The sequence below is a fragment of the Gymnogyps californianus genome, chromosome 22 (genome assembly GCF_018139145.2).
Source record: "Gymnogyps californianus isolate 813 chromosome 22, ASM1813914v2, whole genome shotgun sequence".
Lineage (NCBI taxonomy): Eukaryota > Metazoa > Chordata > Aves > Accipitriformes > Cathartidae > Gymnogyps > Gymnogyps californianus.
Genome location: NC_059492.1, coordinates 4,429,987 through 4,445,489, shown reverse-complemented (window position 1 = coordinate 4,445,489; position 15,503 = coordinate 4,429,987). Strand labels below are relative to the sequence as shown.

The window sequence follows — 15,503 nt, the reverse complement described above, 5'->3', positions numbered from 1 at the left end:
TGAATGTTGTTAACACATGTCCCAGTTTAATGTCTTATATATTACATGGCCCTTTAGGAACAAAACTGGGGAACTTCTGCTGCATTTGGCTGTTATCTCCTTGAAAGATGCATAATTCCTGGTCTGGTGCTTCTCTAAAAGCTGTCTTTGCTATGCGTAGTGCAATTGCATTGTCGTAATCCTTTAATCTATGCTACAGTTAATTGCTGTCTGTAATGAACTGTAATTTTATCTTGATAAAGGAGTGCCTATGTTTTTGAACTGTAGCTTTATTGTAGTACAGCAAAAAACATTTTATATCATTTTCTATGAAAAGTTGTAATCCAGGTGTATTTGCAGCGATATAATTTATTACAGTTTATTAATTTGCTATTATGGTTACATTTTGAATAATTATGTTGCTTTTTTTCCTTAGTATTGGCTACCCTGTTGTGACTTTGGGCTTTGGCTTTAAAAGTTACGTCAGCTACAAAATGCGTTTAAGAAAACAAAAAGAAGTGCAGAAAGAGAATGAGTTCTACATGCAGCTTCTCCAGCAAGCTCTGCCCCCAGAACAGCAGATGCTACAAAGGCAAGAGAGGGAGGCAGAGGAAGGCAAGTTATACTTATTACTTAATGTCTTTGCTATTATGTGCTACTTTAAAAAAAAAAAACAAAAACAAAAAACAAGAAACAAAAACTTCTAAGGAAGAGCTTCTTTAGTCCATGTTGCTTTGATGAAGGTACAGTGAACTTAGAAACAGAGGAGCCAGAAATAAAATTATTTTGGCAGTGGTTAGTATGACAGTAGAAATGAATTATGTCCTCTCTCTGGTTCTTTATTAGCAACTGCATCAATCTAGTCAGTCAGTGCTCTATGAAGCACTAGTATTTATTATTAAATCCCTTGGTTACTGTTTCCTGCCTGTAATGAGAAAAAAGTCTTAATGTCATGTGACTTCTGATTTTCTTTTCTATATAGACTCCAATAATGATTGTTTTCTGCAGAAATGATTGATGCGTGCTTAATGATTTTTCTTTGTATGTCACAGTATTGATTGATTTAATGAACTAAGTATTTTTTTTTTTTATTTTGGTATTGCAGCAGCCAAAGGATTATCTGATATGGATTCCTCAATACTTTTGCAGCACAATGGAGGCATTCCAGCCAATAAAAAATTATCTGCAACGTTGCCAGAGCTAGAATATAGAGAAAAAGGGAAAGAAAAGGACAAGGATGCTAAGAAACACAACCTTGGAATAAATAACAATATTTTGCAACCTGTAGACTCTAAAATACAAGAAATTGAATATATGGAAAACCATATCAATAGTAAAAGATTAAATAATGATCTTGTAGGAAGTACAGAAAACCTCTTAAAAGAGGACTCATGCACTGCCTCGTCCAAAAATTACAAAAATGTCAGCGGAGTTGTGAACTCCTCGCCTCGCAGTCACAGTGCAACTAATGGGAGCATCCCTTCCTCATCTACTAAAAATGAGAAAAAACAGAAATGTGCTAGCAAGAGCCCAAGCACACATAAGGACTTAATGGAAAATTGTATTCCTAATAACCAGCTAAGCAAACCAGATGCACTGGTAAGGTAAGTTTGATCTGAGCATTGTGTAACAGTCTGTCTTATCCTCCCTTCGTTCCAGTACATCAGATCTTTTTTTTTCCTTAGGAAAATGTAACTTATGATCCCATAAAGAAGACAGAATTGTCTAGTAATGGAATAAAATAACTGGGGACTGGGCCTTTTGGGTTCTGTTCCTGATTTTTGCCTCTGGTTTGCTATGCAGCCTTGAGCAAATTGCTTCCTTTCTACCTCAGTATATGATACTTACCTACCTCACAGGGGTGTTGTGAGGCATAATAAATAGCTTTGACAATCATTTGATAGAAAGCATGAGAGAAATGTGGAGAATCACTGTTACAGAGCTCAGTGGATGTGTTCTTGGCAAACTTTTCATGGGGTGACCTTTACATCTCCAGGGAATTCAGTGGGGTTTGATGGTGCCTGAACAGGTGTTTTGTCTTAGGTTTTTGTTTTGGTTTTTTTCCCTTGAAATGTTTGGCTTTTGTTTTAATCTTCAATTCACAAGTATAGACATACGGTGTTGTCATATGTTACCAGAACAAGTACTTGTAAGAAAGAGGTAGTGTGTAACTGTTCAGAACGGGGATAGAGATACTTCTAGAACAAAACCATTGGACAATTATGCACTTTCCTACCATTCCTGGCTTATGTCTCTCTTTTTCCTTTTCTCTGTGCTGAACACTCTTTGCCCAACAAATCCTTGTTGGCGAACTTAATTGGCAGATCAGGTTCGCTTTCCCTGCAGGTACCTTTTGATAATTGGACTTCTGACTCTGGTCTGTCTCTGAGGATTTGTGCTATGTGAATACAATTACTTCAATGAAAATATTATTTTCTCCTCTGATAATCACTCTGCCACTGATTGGCATACATCTACCAATTAAATATCCAGACTAATTGATACCTAATGTCTGTAGAGAACTTGTATGAAGCAAATAAGAAACCAGCTAATCAATCTAATCTGTGAATCAAATTCAGCAAAGATTAATGGGATGCAGATGGCTCTGTCTTCAGCAAAGCTGCATCTAAATAAATATATACAGGACTGCTGTATTTGTAAGTTGCCAGTTTCAGATGGGCATCTCTATACTCTTTATATGGCGTATTTGCTCACAGAAGAGAACAGGTCAGTTCAGCTTTGCTGCAGTTTGAAGTATCATTTGTAAGTCTTGAGAAAAGAGAAGTGCTTTATAGAATGACCTGCCAGACTAAGAATTCTGTCCCATGTAGCTATGACAAGGAATGAGATTTAAACCTTGTATTTTTTCAGGTTTAAATTACACATTGAAATTTTTATATGCTGTGATGTAAGCTTAGACCCAGGTGGTCATTGTAATTGTCCAAAGCGGGTTTTCTAATGCAGAAGTGAGTATACAATAAACTAGACTGTGTCCTTACAGAATTCTAGCTCCTCTAATTCACTGGGTAGGGGTGGAGTACACAATTAGTCTCTGAAAGTGCCTTTGTGCAATGTAGCCTTACTCTGCCCTGAAAGTGAATTAAGCTACTTCAGTCTTTTGTTTGTCAAGTGTTTCTATGGGATGCGTGGGTGTGATGTGGCTGTTGTGCTACAAATTTGTGTAGCTGCTTATTGTACACTGATTTCCCTGTGCAGGCAAGCCAGGAGCACTTAAAACACCAACGTCCTGTGTGTTGCTGCTCACAGTTTCCTACAAACGTAGATGACTGAAATCATTCATGAAATCTTGTTTCTATTCAGATTGAGTATGTAACTCCTACACCAATGGAAGCACAAACTTACCTGACAAATTGGATGGGATGGAGTGCACTTAAATTTAAAAATTCATGTTTGGTTTTTTTTTTTAACTTGTCAGTTATCCTGTCCCTGGAGTGTAAGGCATTTGTTCATCATCTTTTCCACTTCCAGTAGTATTACTCATTGCTGTTGTTAAACTTTTGGTCTGCATCAATGCTGTACCCTGAAAAGGGCTATGTGAAGTCCTGCGTTTGTGTCTGACTTTCAGATCAGATCTGCTCAGCTTCCAAATAGAGATGCTTTTTATAACTTCTTGTCCAGCAGACTCACAGCAGGATGTCAAAACCAAGCTGCTTTCCTTTTGTGCTCACAAATGATTTCCCTGAGCTGACTAACCAGTATTAAATGTAAAGTATGCCTTATGGCTGCTAGGGACTCAGGATTAACAGGAGTTATTTGAGACAGTAAAGATTGGGATTTTTTGAGAATGAGACAGTCTTGCATGCTTCTTAACTTTTTCTTTTAAATACTTGATGTGACATATCTGAAAGGGTACTGCTAATTAATTTAAGTTTGTATTTTATATATACAATATTACTTTTATTTGAAACAGTAATTTTTAATTTTTGTTCTGTCTGGTAAATGGTTAGCGCATGTGTGTTTAGTTTTCTGGAGAGGACGTTACTGATCCCCATCTCTAGGTATTTCAGTGAATATTACGTTATGTTATTGTCATCTTGATAGCTAGAGCAGAGGGGTTCAAAAGGCTCTGTCCCTGCTGATCAGGCTTGAAAGTAACCTCTTAGTTTTTGGGGTTTTTTTGTTCCTGTAATTGAAATGAATATCTGCTTCTGATGGATGCTGAAATCTGCTGTTTGTTTGTCAAGCACTTAATAACTGAATCTCTGTGATCTGAACTGCTTATTTCCCAACGCTATGGTAATTGGGCCAATGGAGGGATACATTTGGTATCCAGTGGAGGGATAAACGGCGTATCCCTTTACACTTAATATTGTTTGTCAGTAGGTACAGAGCAAGTTGACTTCTTGTTACTGTTCCACTGTCACTTCTGAGGTGCAGCAGGTTTTGTTCATGTTGTAGGGGCTCGATGTATGGAACAAGTCCAAGCTGTAATTGCTGCAGAATTTTTGTGTGTGTGTTGTATATTACACGGTAATAATCATGTCCTGCCTCTAGCTATTTGCACCCTTAAAAAAAAAAAGAACCACCACCAAAAAACACACACAAAAAACTGGCAGTGAAGCTTGGCAAAACTGTTTGTATCCGTAGAGGTCTTGCCTTTGGCACATGAGGTGTTGAAACAAGCTGTCTTCTGTACTAATTATTCTCAGGGATAACGATGACATCTTCTGGCAATTGGACTAAGAAAAATATTTGTGAAGCAAGGGCTGGTCTACCACATCTTATTTTCCTTTCCTAAAATTTGATATTACCTGCAGAGAGAGACTTGAAGGTTTTAATGTGAATTTCTGTCCATTTGATGCTAATTACTGTATATCTTCTGTGGCACTATTGTCCTAAAAGCGATTGCTGTTTCTTCCTTATCCCCCCTGCCTGAAATGGCATTAGTACACCAGAAGGCTTTCTGCTGTCAGCTGCAGTGGGGGAGATGGTCAGTGTCTCATGCAATATGATGGGAGCGAAGGAAAGTATAGAATAGAAAAGCAAAAGAATTTGGAATGTAAATTAGAAATCTGGGAGACGATCCTTCTAGCAGACCATTTTCAAGCTATTGTCAACATAGTGCTTGGACTGTTCAGCAACAGAATAACCTTTTGAAATGCCAGCTACTTAGATCAATTCTGTGTAGGAAAAAAATAAGTAACTCGGCTTTCTCTCTGTGGATTACTGTCTTTTTGGTAACGAAAAAAATGCTCTGAGGAACTGCTAGTAACAGTATATTAGTTACAGCAGGAGAACCTCAATGCTGCGTGATCACTTTGGGTACTTCAAAGAAGTAGGTTCACTGCGGCGGATGCTTATGCCAACAGATTAGGCTGGAACAGAACAAAGGAAAAAATGGGTCTCTTAGAAGAGCGTCTGAGTGCCTTCTGGGTCTTTCAAAACTTTAATTTTTATATAAATTGCATTTAATTTGTGTGCAATTGCCAGATGATTATGGAATTGCATTAACCGAGTAAACTAAGCAACGAGGATATGTTATTCACCAGTTATCAATACTGAGGAGGATTAAGCTGAGTTGAGTTGTCTTTAAGTTGATCCATCAATCTTCCCTGAAGCATTTGGAAAAATACTCAGTCTTGGAGGTGATTACTGATTAATCCTCTTAATCAGTGAGATCAGGAATGATATGTGGTAGTGCTGAGAAAAGAAAATGGGTAAATCTGCATTTATAGTAATGAAAAACCGAAAGAAATTGGCCTTGGCTGTATAAACAGCACAATGTAATAATCTGCAACTAAACCCTCGTTTTAAAAATAGTTATGTGTCAAAATGACTTGTAGTTTGTGCAGCAATAGGGAAAAGTATCTTCTAGAACTCAAGTTTTCTTCACTTCCCTTTGTAAATAACTTTTTTCCAATAAGCCTGGAAATAAGAGACTTAAGCAGAAAATGAAATGCTAGAAAGAATAATAATTTTAAAAAAGTGCTGTCTTATTGGGTCATTTATCATTGTAACAGTAGTGCAGACTATTAGGAGGGGAGGAGGGAAAACTCCACACACTAGTCTGTGCTCATAGCAGCGAAGCTTTCTTTTATGACATTGTATTGGTTTACCTTGATGATGTGCTTTCATTTTAGAAAGGGGGCAACAGAAGGGGTGGTTTTAATCCCCTTATGTTTCTGTGAGTTAGCTTCCTAACTCATTTTAGATAGTAAGGAGCATTTATTTGCTCTATAAATTGCAGAAAACTTCTGCTCTAGTATTTAAAGCTATAGCAAAAACTACAGCATAATGAAAAGGATTAATTAAAATCTGGTAAAGTCTTAATTTAAAACTTATGTCTAAAAGTTTTAAATTAATTTAAATTAATTTAAAACTTATTTCTAAACAAGTCCATCGATAGATGGACTTGTTTAGAAATGGTTTTGTCTGCCATTGACTTGAAAGATATTGGTTTTCTCCATATTAATTCTCTTCTGCCTCTTTGGAATTGCACTACAATAGTTGATCACTCACTGTATGTAAGTTGATGATGTTTTACATAGTTATTCTGTCTTTCGACTGTTTAAGTTAGGTCATCTGTACTGATAGGAGTGATTGTTTCACAACAGAATAAAAACTCTTAACTGCATGGTCGTCTGAAAAATTCAGATGTGTGGAAGTACTGGAATCCTTCGATTAGAGTAAGTCGAACCGGTTAAGTTGGCACTCTTTTGCTCTTGAGCCTACTGTGAGCTCATTGGTGATGGCTAGTCGGAGAGTCTTTGTGTTTTAATGGATGCGCAAGGTATATAGTTCCCACTTTACACCTGCTAGCAGTTTCTAAGAAAAAGAAACTCCTCTCTGCAGCGTTCAGTGAATGAAGGGTTGCAGGTGAACAGCGCCAACTGCTCAGAGCAGTAATATTCTATCGGTACGTGGTCTGCCTGGATGTGTTTTAGCGGTGTGGCTACTGGTTTTTCATAAACAATGAAAGCACCCAGAGTTTGATCAGTTCTTGTTGAGTTTAATCCTGACTTCTTTGCGATTTACAGTGAAAGTCATAATGAATGGCAGGTTGGTCTCATTTTCCTGTAAAAGTTACCCAAAGTCCCCTGTGGTCCTTCAGAGTAAAAGGATGAGTATTTGATGCTTGGAGCACGCTTGAAAAGTTAAGGCGGAAAGGACATCCATGAGGCTTTGGCTCTGTGTTCAGGCAGGATTTGAGCGATGTATAATGAGTGTGGCAACACTTCCTGATCCTGATTCTCACAAATTTAATGTACACAGCTCTGGTTGGACACTTTTACCTATGCTGAGTAAAAAGGAAGGCTGTGGCTTGTGGCCTCATATATTTCCTCCTGGTTTGGAAAGTAGGCATCCTTTCTGCTCCTGTTTGCGCGCACTGTATGGATCATGCAGGTTTCAGCTTTCTTTACAGCACAGTCTGGACCAGCCCCATGAGCACTGCAGGTACAGAGCCCTCATTGAAACCGGTGGGAATGCCTTGAACCAGATGGCTTAAGAAGTTTGAACTAACGTCAATACTCTATTGCCAAAAATACAAATTCAGCTTGTCCTGTGCCAGCACCTCTGATTTATTCGGGCTTTACCTGATCAGTGCTGCTTTTCCTGGAATACTAAATACCCAAAATAAATCCTGGTATACCTTATTTGAGCAAGTTTGACATAGTCTTAGTTGTAGGGAAAAGGCTATTTACAGCTGTCTTATTTTCACAGTTATCACTTTATTGTAGACATGTATGTTGATGTTATTTATGGATACTTGTCCATGTAAAGTGTGTGTGATTTATGTGTATTCTTTTACATTGTCCTACCAACCATTTTTTCACCTATTTATGAAAACCTATATTAAAACCAATCAGCTGTTGGCAGACGAGTCTGTTAATGCTTCCTACAGCATTTTACTCTCTTCGGTTAATAAGTTTTGCTCTTTCTAAAACACTTAGTTACTGCTTATTGGAAGATTAAATTGAACTGTTATATCATCACCCAATGACTGTCCAGCTCTATCAATTAACATACTGAACATGGGCAAAATACATACTTAATAACGTCTGCTGATGGGTTTTCCATTTTTGGTTTGTGTGCTATGATTACATGGTTGAATGAATTTTTGGTTAGGTTTGCAAATTCTTTTCCTCCTACAACGGAGTACAAGGTGTTGAAATGATTTGTGGTCTTCAGTATGAAATGTCTATTTGCTTTGTACTATTACTATTTGCCTACTAAGTATAAGTTAGGGTTTTTTTCTTTTTAAAGGTACATTTGACCACAATTTATACTATATTAAAAGGAATTCATCTTACCAGTAGGGCAGTTTGAGTATAACTAGGAAGACAGCTTAGCACAGCTGTAGAAAGTGATATCTGAGCATTAGAGTTATATGAGTGTATTATAGACCGTGCTCCTTTATAGGCTGTTTCTTGCTGTTAATTTACCCAGTAGACCTCTTCGGTGCAGTTTTAGCCTATTACAGACGTACTGTTATGAATTTCCGTAAGTTTGATGATTCCACATTTAACCTCTTGATTCATTCACACAGGATGTTCTTATGCCTCATATCGTTACATCTCTCACTAGCATTTTAGGTTGAGATTTTCCTGCACTGAAGCCCAAAAGAGCTAAGAGTTTTCATTATGAGGACAAAAAGCTATAACCGTTCATCTGCGCTAGTGAATGTCAATAAGGGCAGTTCGTTTTGGCTTTTGTGACTATTTTCCCCAAGTCTTAATGTTCGACTACCATTAATTCTGTATGGAACTTTAGGAAGTAGAAACATCTTTATCTTATTTATGAACATTTAAAAACTTTTAAGTCATAACTGATGGAGCAAATGAGGATTATGTGTGAATGACTGAGAGGCATATTTGCTTTAAATAAGTATGTAACACAGTGCTTATAAAAAAATGGTTGATTATTCACCTACGATGTGTTTTTATTCTAAGAATCAATAATTTATTTTGAAAATGTGGGGAAAAAATTTAGGTGAGCTGGGGGCCTCTCTTTAGAAATTTGTGTTTTATTTAACCAATTTTGGTTGAAAATATTTTAATTAATAAGCTTGCATGAGCCTTCAAGAACTTTCTAAAGCTACAATTAAGTGTGTAGCAGATGGTCTCTGTTCAGGAGCAATTAAAACTAAATTTACTGACTCCTGAACTGTGGATGACTTAACATGTACTCTTTATTCAACGTGCACATCATGTACTTCAAGAAAAAAAAAAAAAAAACGTTTAGGTGAGAATTCAGCAGTATGCTCCATAGCTCAGCTATAACTAACAAATGAAACTCATAATTTGTTGAGAAAAGTAAAATCGGTTCATATGTGCACCTGTCCTTGTTTACAACTTCTCAGACTTACCCATTTCACTTCTGCTTGAAGAGGAAAAATATAATTCCATAGGATTTGTTTTACAACTCTGCAGTGCATGGAGGAAAACAAAATTCCTGTGGGAGGTTATGAAGTGTGTGAATAGCTATACGTAGAGCTATATATCTATAGTTATATAAAACATTATTCTTTAGCAAGGATAGACATAATTTCTGAGAGTTGATTATTTTAAGTATGAAGGGTTTGGGGGGGTTGGCAGATGGTAAGATGTTTACTCTGCTTGTTTTTGTATAACGTGCTTGAACCTTTGGGTAACTGTGAAATGAAGTTGAAATTATCTTTTAAAATTGTCTTTCTTAGGTTGGAACAAGATATTAAAAAGTTAAAGGCTGACCTGCAAGCAAGCAGGCAGATTGAACAGGAGCTACGTAGTCAGATCAGTTCTCTGACTAACACAGAACGGGGAATTCGATCTGAAATCGGACAGCTCCGGCAAGAAAATGAACTGCTTCAGAACAAGTATGTGCTTCTACACAGCTATGTAAATTAGTTGCTGACGACTGTAGTCTGGTAAAGTATTATGTTAAGACTACAAAATTTGAGGCACTTGTCTGCAAATCCAGCAAGACTCATTTGGGACCATTGACAGCAATTTGTTTTTAGTAAGTAAAATCCTCCGTTAAATCCCATACCTGTTACCTTCCAGATTACACAATGCTGTACAAATGAAACAAAAAGACAAACAAATGATCAGCCAGTTGGAGAAGAAACTAAAGGCAGAGCAGGAGGCACGAGCCTTTGTAGAAAAACAATTAATGGAAGAAAAGAAAAGAAAGAAGTTGGAAGAAGCAACTGCTGCACGTGCTGTCGCCTTTGCTGCTGCTACAAGGTACTCTGTTCTATCCCAGAAGCAAGCTCAGCTCCAGAAAATTACTGAAATGTAGCTGTTGCTACTGAAATGTGTTTTGGGGGGATTTGGGGAGGCATTTTTCACTCTTCTGTACATAAAGGAGTAGTATGTATTTGATTTTAACAACAACAAAAAAGCTTTATTTGTGTTAAGGCAGTGGGAGGACTGGGAGATCTCCTTCCATGAAGCTGAGTCTCAGTACTCATATACATTACATTTACAGGATGTAAAGGATGAACATGCTCTAAATTGTCTGCTGTACCTTGATTGCGCTAACAGAGAGATGTTGTACCCTGCATGGGTCAGTCTGCTTTAAAAAAAGGAACATCACCTTTCACGTGGGGACTGTGAATCAAGAAAGCAGGCAACGGCGTTGGCCAAAATACTGTCTTGATCTCACATCTTGAAAGTTTTCTGCTCTAGCCAATGACTACAAGTGCTCAGCACAGTGGTGTTTCAGTAGTAACATAGGTGTATAGATGGGAAGTTTTTCAAGATGAAAGCATGGCACAAGTGTGGATGACTTTAATCTGCAGTGCTCCAAATGTCTAAAAAGAATTATTTCTGCTTTTCTGTTCTCCATGTTTCATAAATATTCCAAATTTCCTAATACTTGAGGCATAACATTGAGTAACTTTCTGCAGCTTTTTGCATTGTTGCCATAAGGGAAATTCTCTTGCTGAAAAGAACAAAATTAGCTTCCTCTTTTTATCCTTCAGTATTTATATTAGTTTTCATGTTATAAACAGTTCAGGAATGACAGCCTCATTCTTATTTCATCTTCTTCTCTTTTAATGTTTTTTCTGCAGAGGAGAATGTACTGAAACTTTACGAAATCGTATCCGAGAGCTGGAGACAGAGTGCAAGAAGCTAACAATTGACATAAAGCTGAAAGAAGATCAGATACGAGAACTGGAAATGAAAGTTCAGGTAATGAGAAAGCACCAGGGGCTTAGATCAGCATCACAATGAGTGCTTTCAGCCCTCTGAAATTGGTGGATCTACATAAGAGGCAATCAACACCTTCAAGAATTATACTCTTCAGATGTCTGTCTTGCATGTCTTGCATCAGGCTTTGTAAGAACGTGGGCATGAGAAAGGTTAATAGTCTCAGCTCCGCACCATTCAATTGTTTAAATTATTAGAATTTTTTCCCTGAACCAGTGGTCTGGGTAGACTGAGAATATAATCCTCTCAACAACATTTTTTGTCTAATGTGGGGAGCTTGTTGCCAGTCTGTATCGTTATAAATTTCACTGCTAGCAAGTAAGATTGCTTACTCAATGCAGTCTTAATCACCGGCCAGACTTTTTTTTTTTTTAATGAAAGTGCTTGAATATTGAAAGTACATTGTGGTAGACTTGTAGCAGACACATTGTCTGGCATGTTAGAGTTTAAGAGCTCAAATGTGTGAGTTGAAGTTGACCTTATTCCTTTAAAATATCTGTTCCTAAAGATGTACTCGGACTGTCAACTGACAACTTGCATGAATATGTATTTTTAATGTCTTGTGGTTTTTTAGATGCTCTTCAAAATCCACCTGGTGTTATTTTGAACTTGTTTCCAAATAACATATGCAGCCTTGTTGTTCCTGGGTTTACCAAACCCTTGAAAACAAGTGTGGTTTATCCATCGAGAGTATGAGCATGGCTTTCAAATAATTAAAACCAGCTATAATCAAGCTTTTTAATTTTATTAGTGTCTTCAAACTGTTAGAGAAGCTTTTTGTTACAGGCATTAATATTTCCCCCGTTGTATTAGCATTTCTTCATTTAAAAGTATAGAACCTTTTTTTTGTGTGTATAGTATTTCTTTTTTTCTTAGTCAAAATATTAATGCATACTTCCCAGCCACAAAGTGTCTGTCTCATGTGCAGAATACTTGCTCCCTCCTTGTCTCTTTTCTAAATTTCTGGGTTTGCAGCACAGTTAGGTTGAACGTGGGAAGTATTCTGAGATAAAGAAATGCCTCTCATCAGCCAATTGAAATAGCTTAAAATGCTTATTTAGTATCACTTTAAACTGTCTAGCAAGAGATCAGTCCCCATTCTAGCCATTTAGCTTCTGGGAAGTGTTTTCATATTCCACAGCTTGGCTAAGAGTACTGTGTGGCTGCTTAGCCGGCACTTGGAAGTGCTGAGGAGGGTTTCTGGGTGGAGGGTCTCGATACGGATGATAGAGGGCTGAGAAGCAGAGGAAATGGTACTTGCTCACCGCACTGTAATTATGCATTGTACAATATGGCTTTAATCACTTGTATGATGGTCGTGTATAATTACTGGAGGTAATATTACAGTCTCCTTAATTAACCATCATTTTAATTTTACAGTATTAATACCAGGCCCAGTGGTGTGCTGTGGGGAAGAGAAAGACTTCTCAGTGTATCTCATGTGTAAAGTCGATGAGAATAACATTTGTCCTAATTACTCCTACAGGAACTGCGGAAGTACAAGGAAAATGAGAAGGATACGGAGGTGTTAATGTCAGCACTTTCAGCCATGCAGGATAAAACACAGCACTTAGAGAACAGCCTGAGTGCAGAGACAAGAATCAAGCTGGATCTGTTCTCTGCATTAGGAGATGCAAAACGGCAGCTTGAGATTGCCCAAGGTAATGTGGGATAGTTTAATTTAATATGTAGTACTGACTGAAATAGTGAAAATATGACAGAAAGAATATCCTACCTTTTTATTTAGGGGTGGGCTATGGCCCCCACTCAGCATTTCAGCTTTCAGTGGGTTTTTGTCTTTTACAGCTTTGTGAATGTGAGCCTAAGCAATCCAGCTGATCAGCTGACCTAATTTCCCCAAGCTATTGAACTGAAGACAATAAACGTCAAGATGGGCATTTAAGTTAATTTATGATGATTTTCTACGTTTTTATAAACCATTACCTTAAAGCTGGAGAACTTCTTTTAAAGAGCTAGAAGATAAAATAATAGTTGCCATCTATTAAGCCCCTGTCCTTGAATACTAATAATATTTTGATAATCCTGAAGTAAATACAACCTAAATGTGGGGGAAAAAAATAACCCAACCTGTTTTAAACTTCACACTGGTGAGGTAAGCGTGGACACTGGTGTCCGCGTTGGGCTGGTGTTGCAGCCACCAGAGGGAGCATGAAGCCAGTATAAAACCCTGCCCAGACTGTCCTTTGTTCAGCTGTGCAAACCATGAAGCAAAATTAAATAACCTTTTGATTTCGTACCTGTTTAATTTCCTTGCAGAAGTTTGCTTGGTTGCAGGAAAATTTGATTAGAGTGAGAAACTTTTTTGTTTCATTTCATTGGTGTTTCTCTTTACGTAGTTTCATAAATTGCTGTAGTGATGTTGTCAGTGTGCACAAAGGGGGGTTAGAAAAATGGTGAGAATAGGACAGTTTTGAAAATAAAGTAAATAACACATTTAATAAGCAAACACTTGTGCTCCTGTGAGGTGCTTGTAAAATGTGAACAGAAAAGTGCAGAAAAAAGTTGAGCCATAGAAATAATCTTTTGGTATGGTGCAGCTGTGAATCCAAACAATGCAAAACCTAATGGAAGTGCTATGTCTAGCTGTGTTACATGGTAACTAGAGGTAATTAAACATAGTTGATCCACACGAACCAGGAGTTGCTTTGAGTTGTGCTTATACTGACCGATACCATGTTAGAGCGCTGAGTGTCTTCTGGGTGTTTTGCTTCAACAGCTCTTATCATTGAACAGTTGGTGGAGGGTGAAAACATGCTGCTGGTTCTAAGTGATGTTATTTGCTGTTTTCAGGGCAAATCATTCAAAAAGATCAGGAAATCAAGGACCTAAAACAGAAGATTGCAGAAGTTATGGCAGTAATGCCCAGCATAACATACACTGCAGCCACCAGCACTCTGAGTCCTGTTTCCCCACATTACTCTTCCAAATTTGTGGAGACCAGCCCTTCTGGACTTGATCCCAATGCCTCTGTTTATCAGCCCTTGAAGAAATGAATGCCAATTTTCTTTTTGCCCAGTAATTTTGTCATGCTGAAGGCATCACACAGGAGTGTCTCTTGCAGTCAAGATGAAATTGTATTGTGTGAGACTGTATTTGTTGTCATTTAAAACAGGATAAAAGAACATCTGGATTGACCTGAACTGCCCATCAGTTTTTCTTGTAAATTTTTAGAAAACCTCACAGAACTTTGCAATTTATTTTCCTTGGCCAATGCATTAAAAACAATTCTTGGTTTTCAAGTAGCCAATTTTGCCTTTTTATGTACTCTTGCATGGTTTCCTCTTGAAAAATACAGGGCTTTGCTTGATTTTGAACCCTTTCTTCTTTTTTTTTTTTAATAATCAAGTTGAATTTGCAGATTCATTCAGAAATTGTGAGGAAAAACCTTTAGTTTTTACAGTGAAAGGGTTAAATAATCTAACAAAGCTTTGATTTATAGATGTATTAAATACAAATATGTGATGTTGCAGAAGATAATTTGATTACCCCTCAAAGGACCAAACAAATTTCAGGGGCGTTGTTTAAGGGAAAGAATAAGAGAATAGATGATGATGTGACGGTGGTTGTTGTGTGAAATATTTATATTCCCATTGGTGTTTTTAGTCATTGAGAATTGCTAACAGTCTTGTTCACAGTGCCTTGGGAAAAGACATTTCAAGAGGAAACTTGATAGTTTAAACTATTTTTTCCCCCCTTCACTGTCATCTAGCTTATATATCAAGCTCATTACAGAGTCTACTGCAAATTGTACATGGTAATTTGGATGTTCATTATAAACCAAGGTTACATCTTCTGTTTATTTTGATATAAACTCAGCAGTGTTCTGTAACTTGCCTTGATTATACTGCATCGTGGAAGGCACAATATTAATACAGGAAGCGTTATTGTGAAGGCGGAACTGTGCAATGTACTGTATACAAGAGACTGTAAAGCTGGCTAATAAAAGCTGCAGTTCTGGGTTTTTTTATTTTATTCAACTGTGATTTACACTTTATATCACCTTGTGTTTGACAATTTAAATGGAGCTGAATATTTTTCAGCTGTTGTGCCAAGGAGTTTTTAAGGAGTTTTAAAGGAAACTCATAAATTGCACAAAGGTTTAAGTTAAAATGTATATTATACATTGATAGAAAGTGTTTGCACTGGCAACTTCTGAAGTGTTTCAGATTTTTTGAGGGTGGGGATTGGAGGGGTGGGAAGCAAAATTGTATTGGAAACTAGCAGAATTACAAACCCAACATTATGATTTTGCAAACATGCAGTGGATTCTGGAAGGACAAAGTTCTTAAAAGAATTTTTTTTAAAAAGTTTCATGTTAGTTGGCATGTATGCCTCATTAAAAAAAGA

At 37.3% G+C, this 15,503-nt stretch overlaps 1 protein-coding gene across 2 annotated transcripts in view; it reads left to right on the top strand.

Annotated features, from left to right (window-relative positions):
• MACO1 (macoilin 1) overlaps nucleotides 1-15,128 on the top strand; it is a 30,046-nt gene extending 14,918 nt beyond the window's left edge. Inside the window, exons 5-11 of one of the 2 annotated variants that reach the window (XM_050909961.1) lie at nucleotides 416-594; nucleotides 1,085-1,583; nucleotides 9,638-9,796; nucleotides 9,984-10,166; nucleotides 10,997-11,117; nucleotides 12,622-12,796; nucleotides 13,947-15,128. In XM_050909961.1, the coding sequence (XP_050765918.1) occupies nucleotides 416-594; nucleotides 1,085-1,583; nucleotides 9,638-9,796; nucleotides 9,984-10,166; nucleotides 10,997-11,117; nucleotides 12,622-12,796; nucleotides 13,947-14,149 (1,519 nt within the window). In that variant the 3' untranslated portion in view covers nucleotides 14,150-15,128. The remainder of the gene's footprint in view (nucleotides 1-415; nucleotides 595-1,084; nucleotides 1,584-9,637; nucleotides 9,797-9,983; nucleotides 10,167-10,996; nucleotides 11,118-12,621; nucleotides 12,797-13,946) is intronic. The other variant, XM_050909962.1, reaches the window with a different exon arrangement.
• The last annotated feature ends 375 nt before the right edge of the window (nucleotides 15,129-15,503 follow it).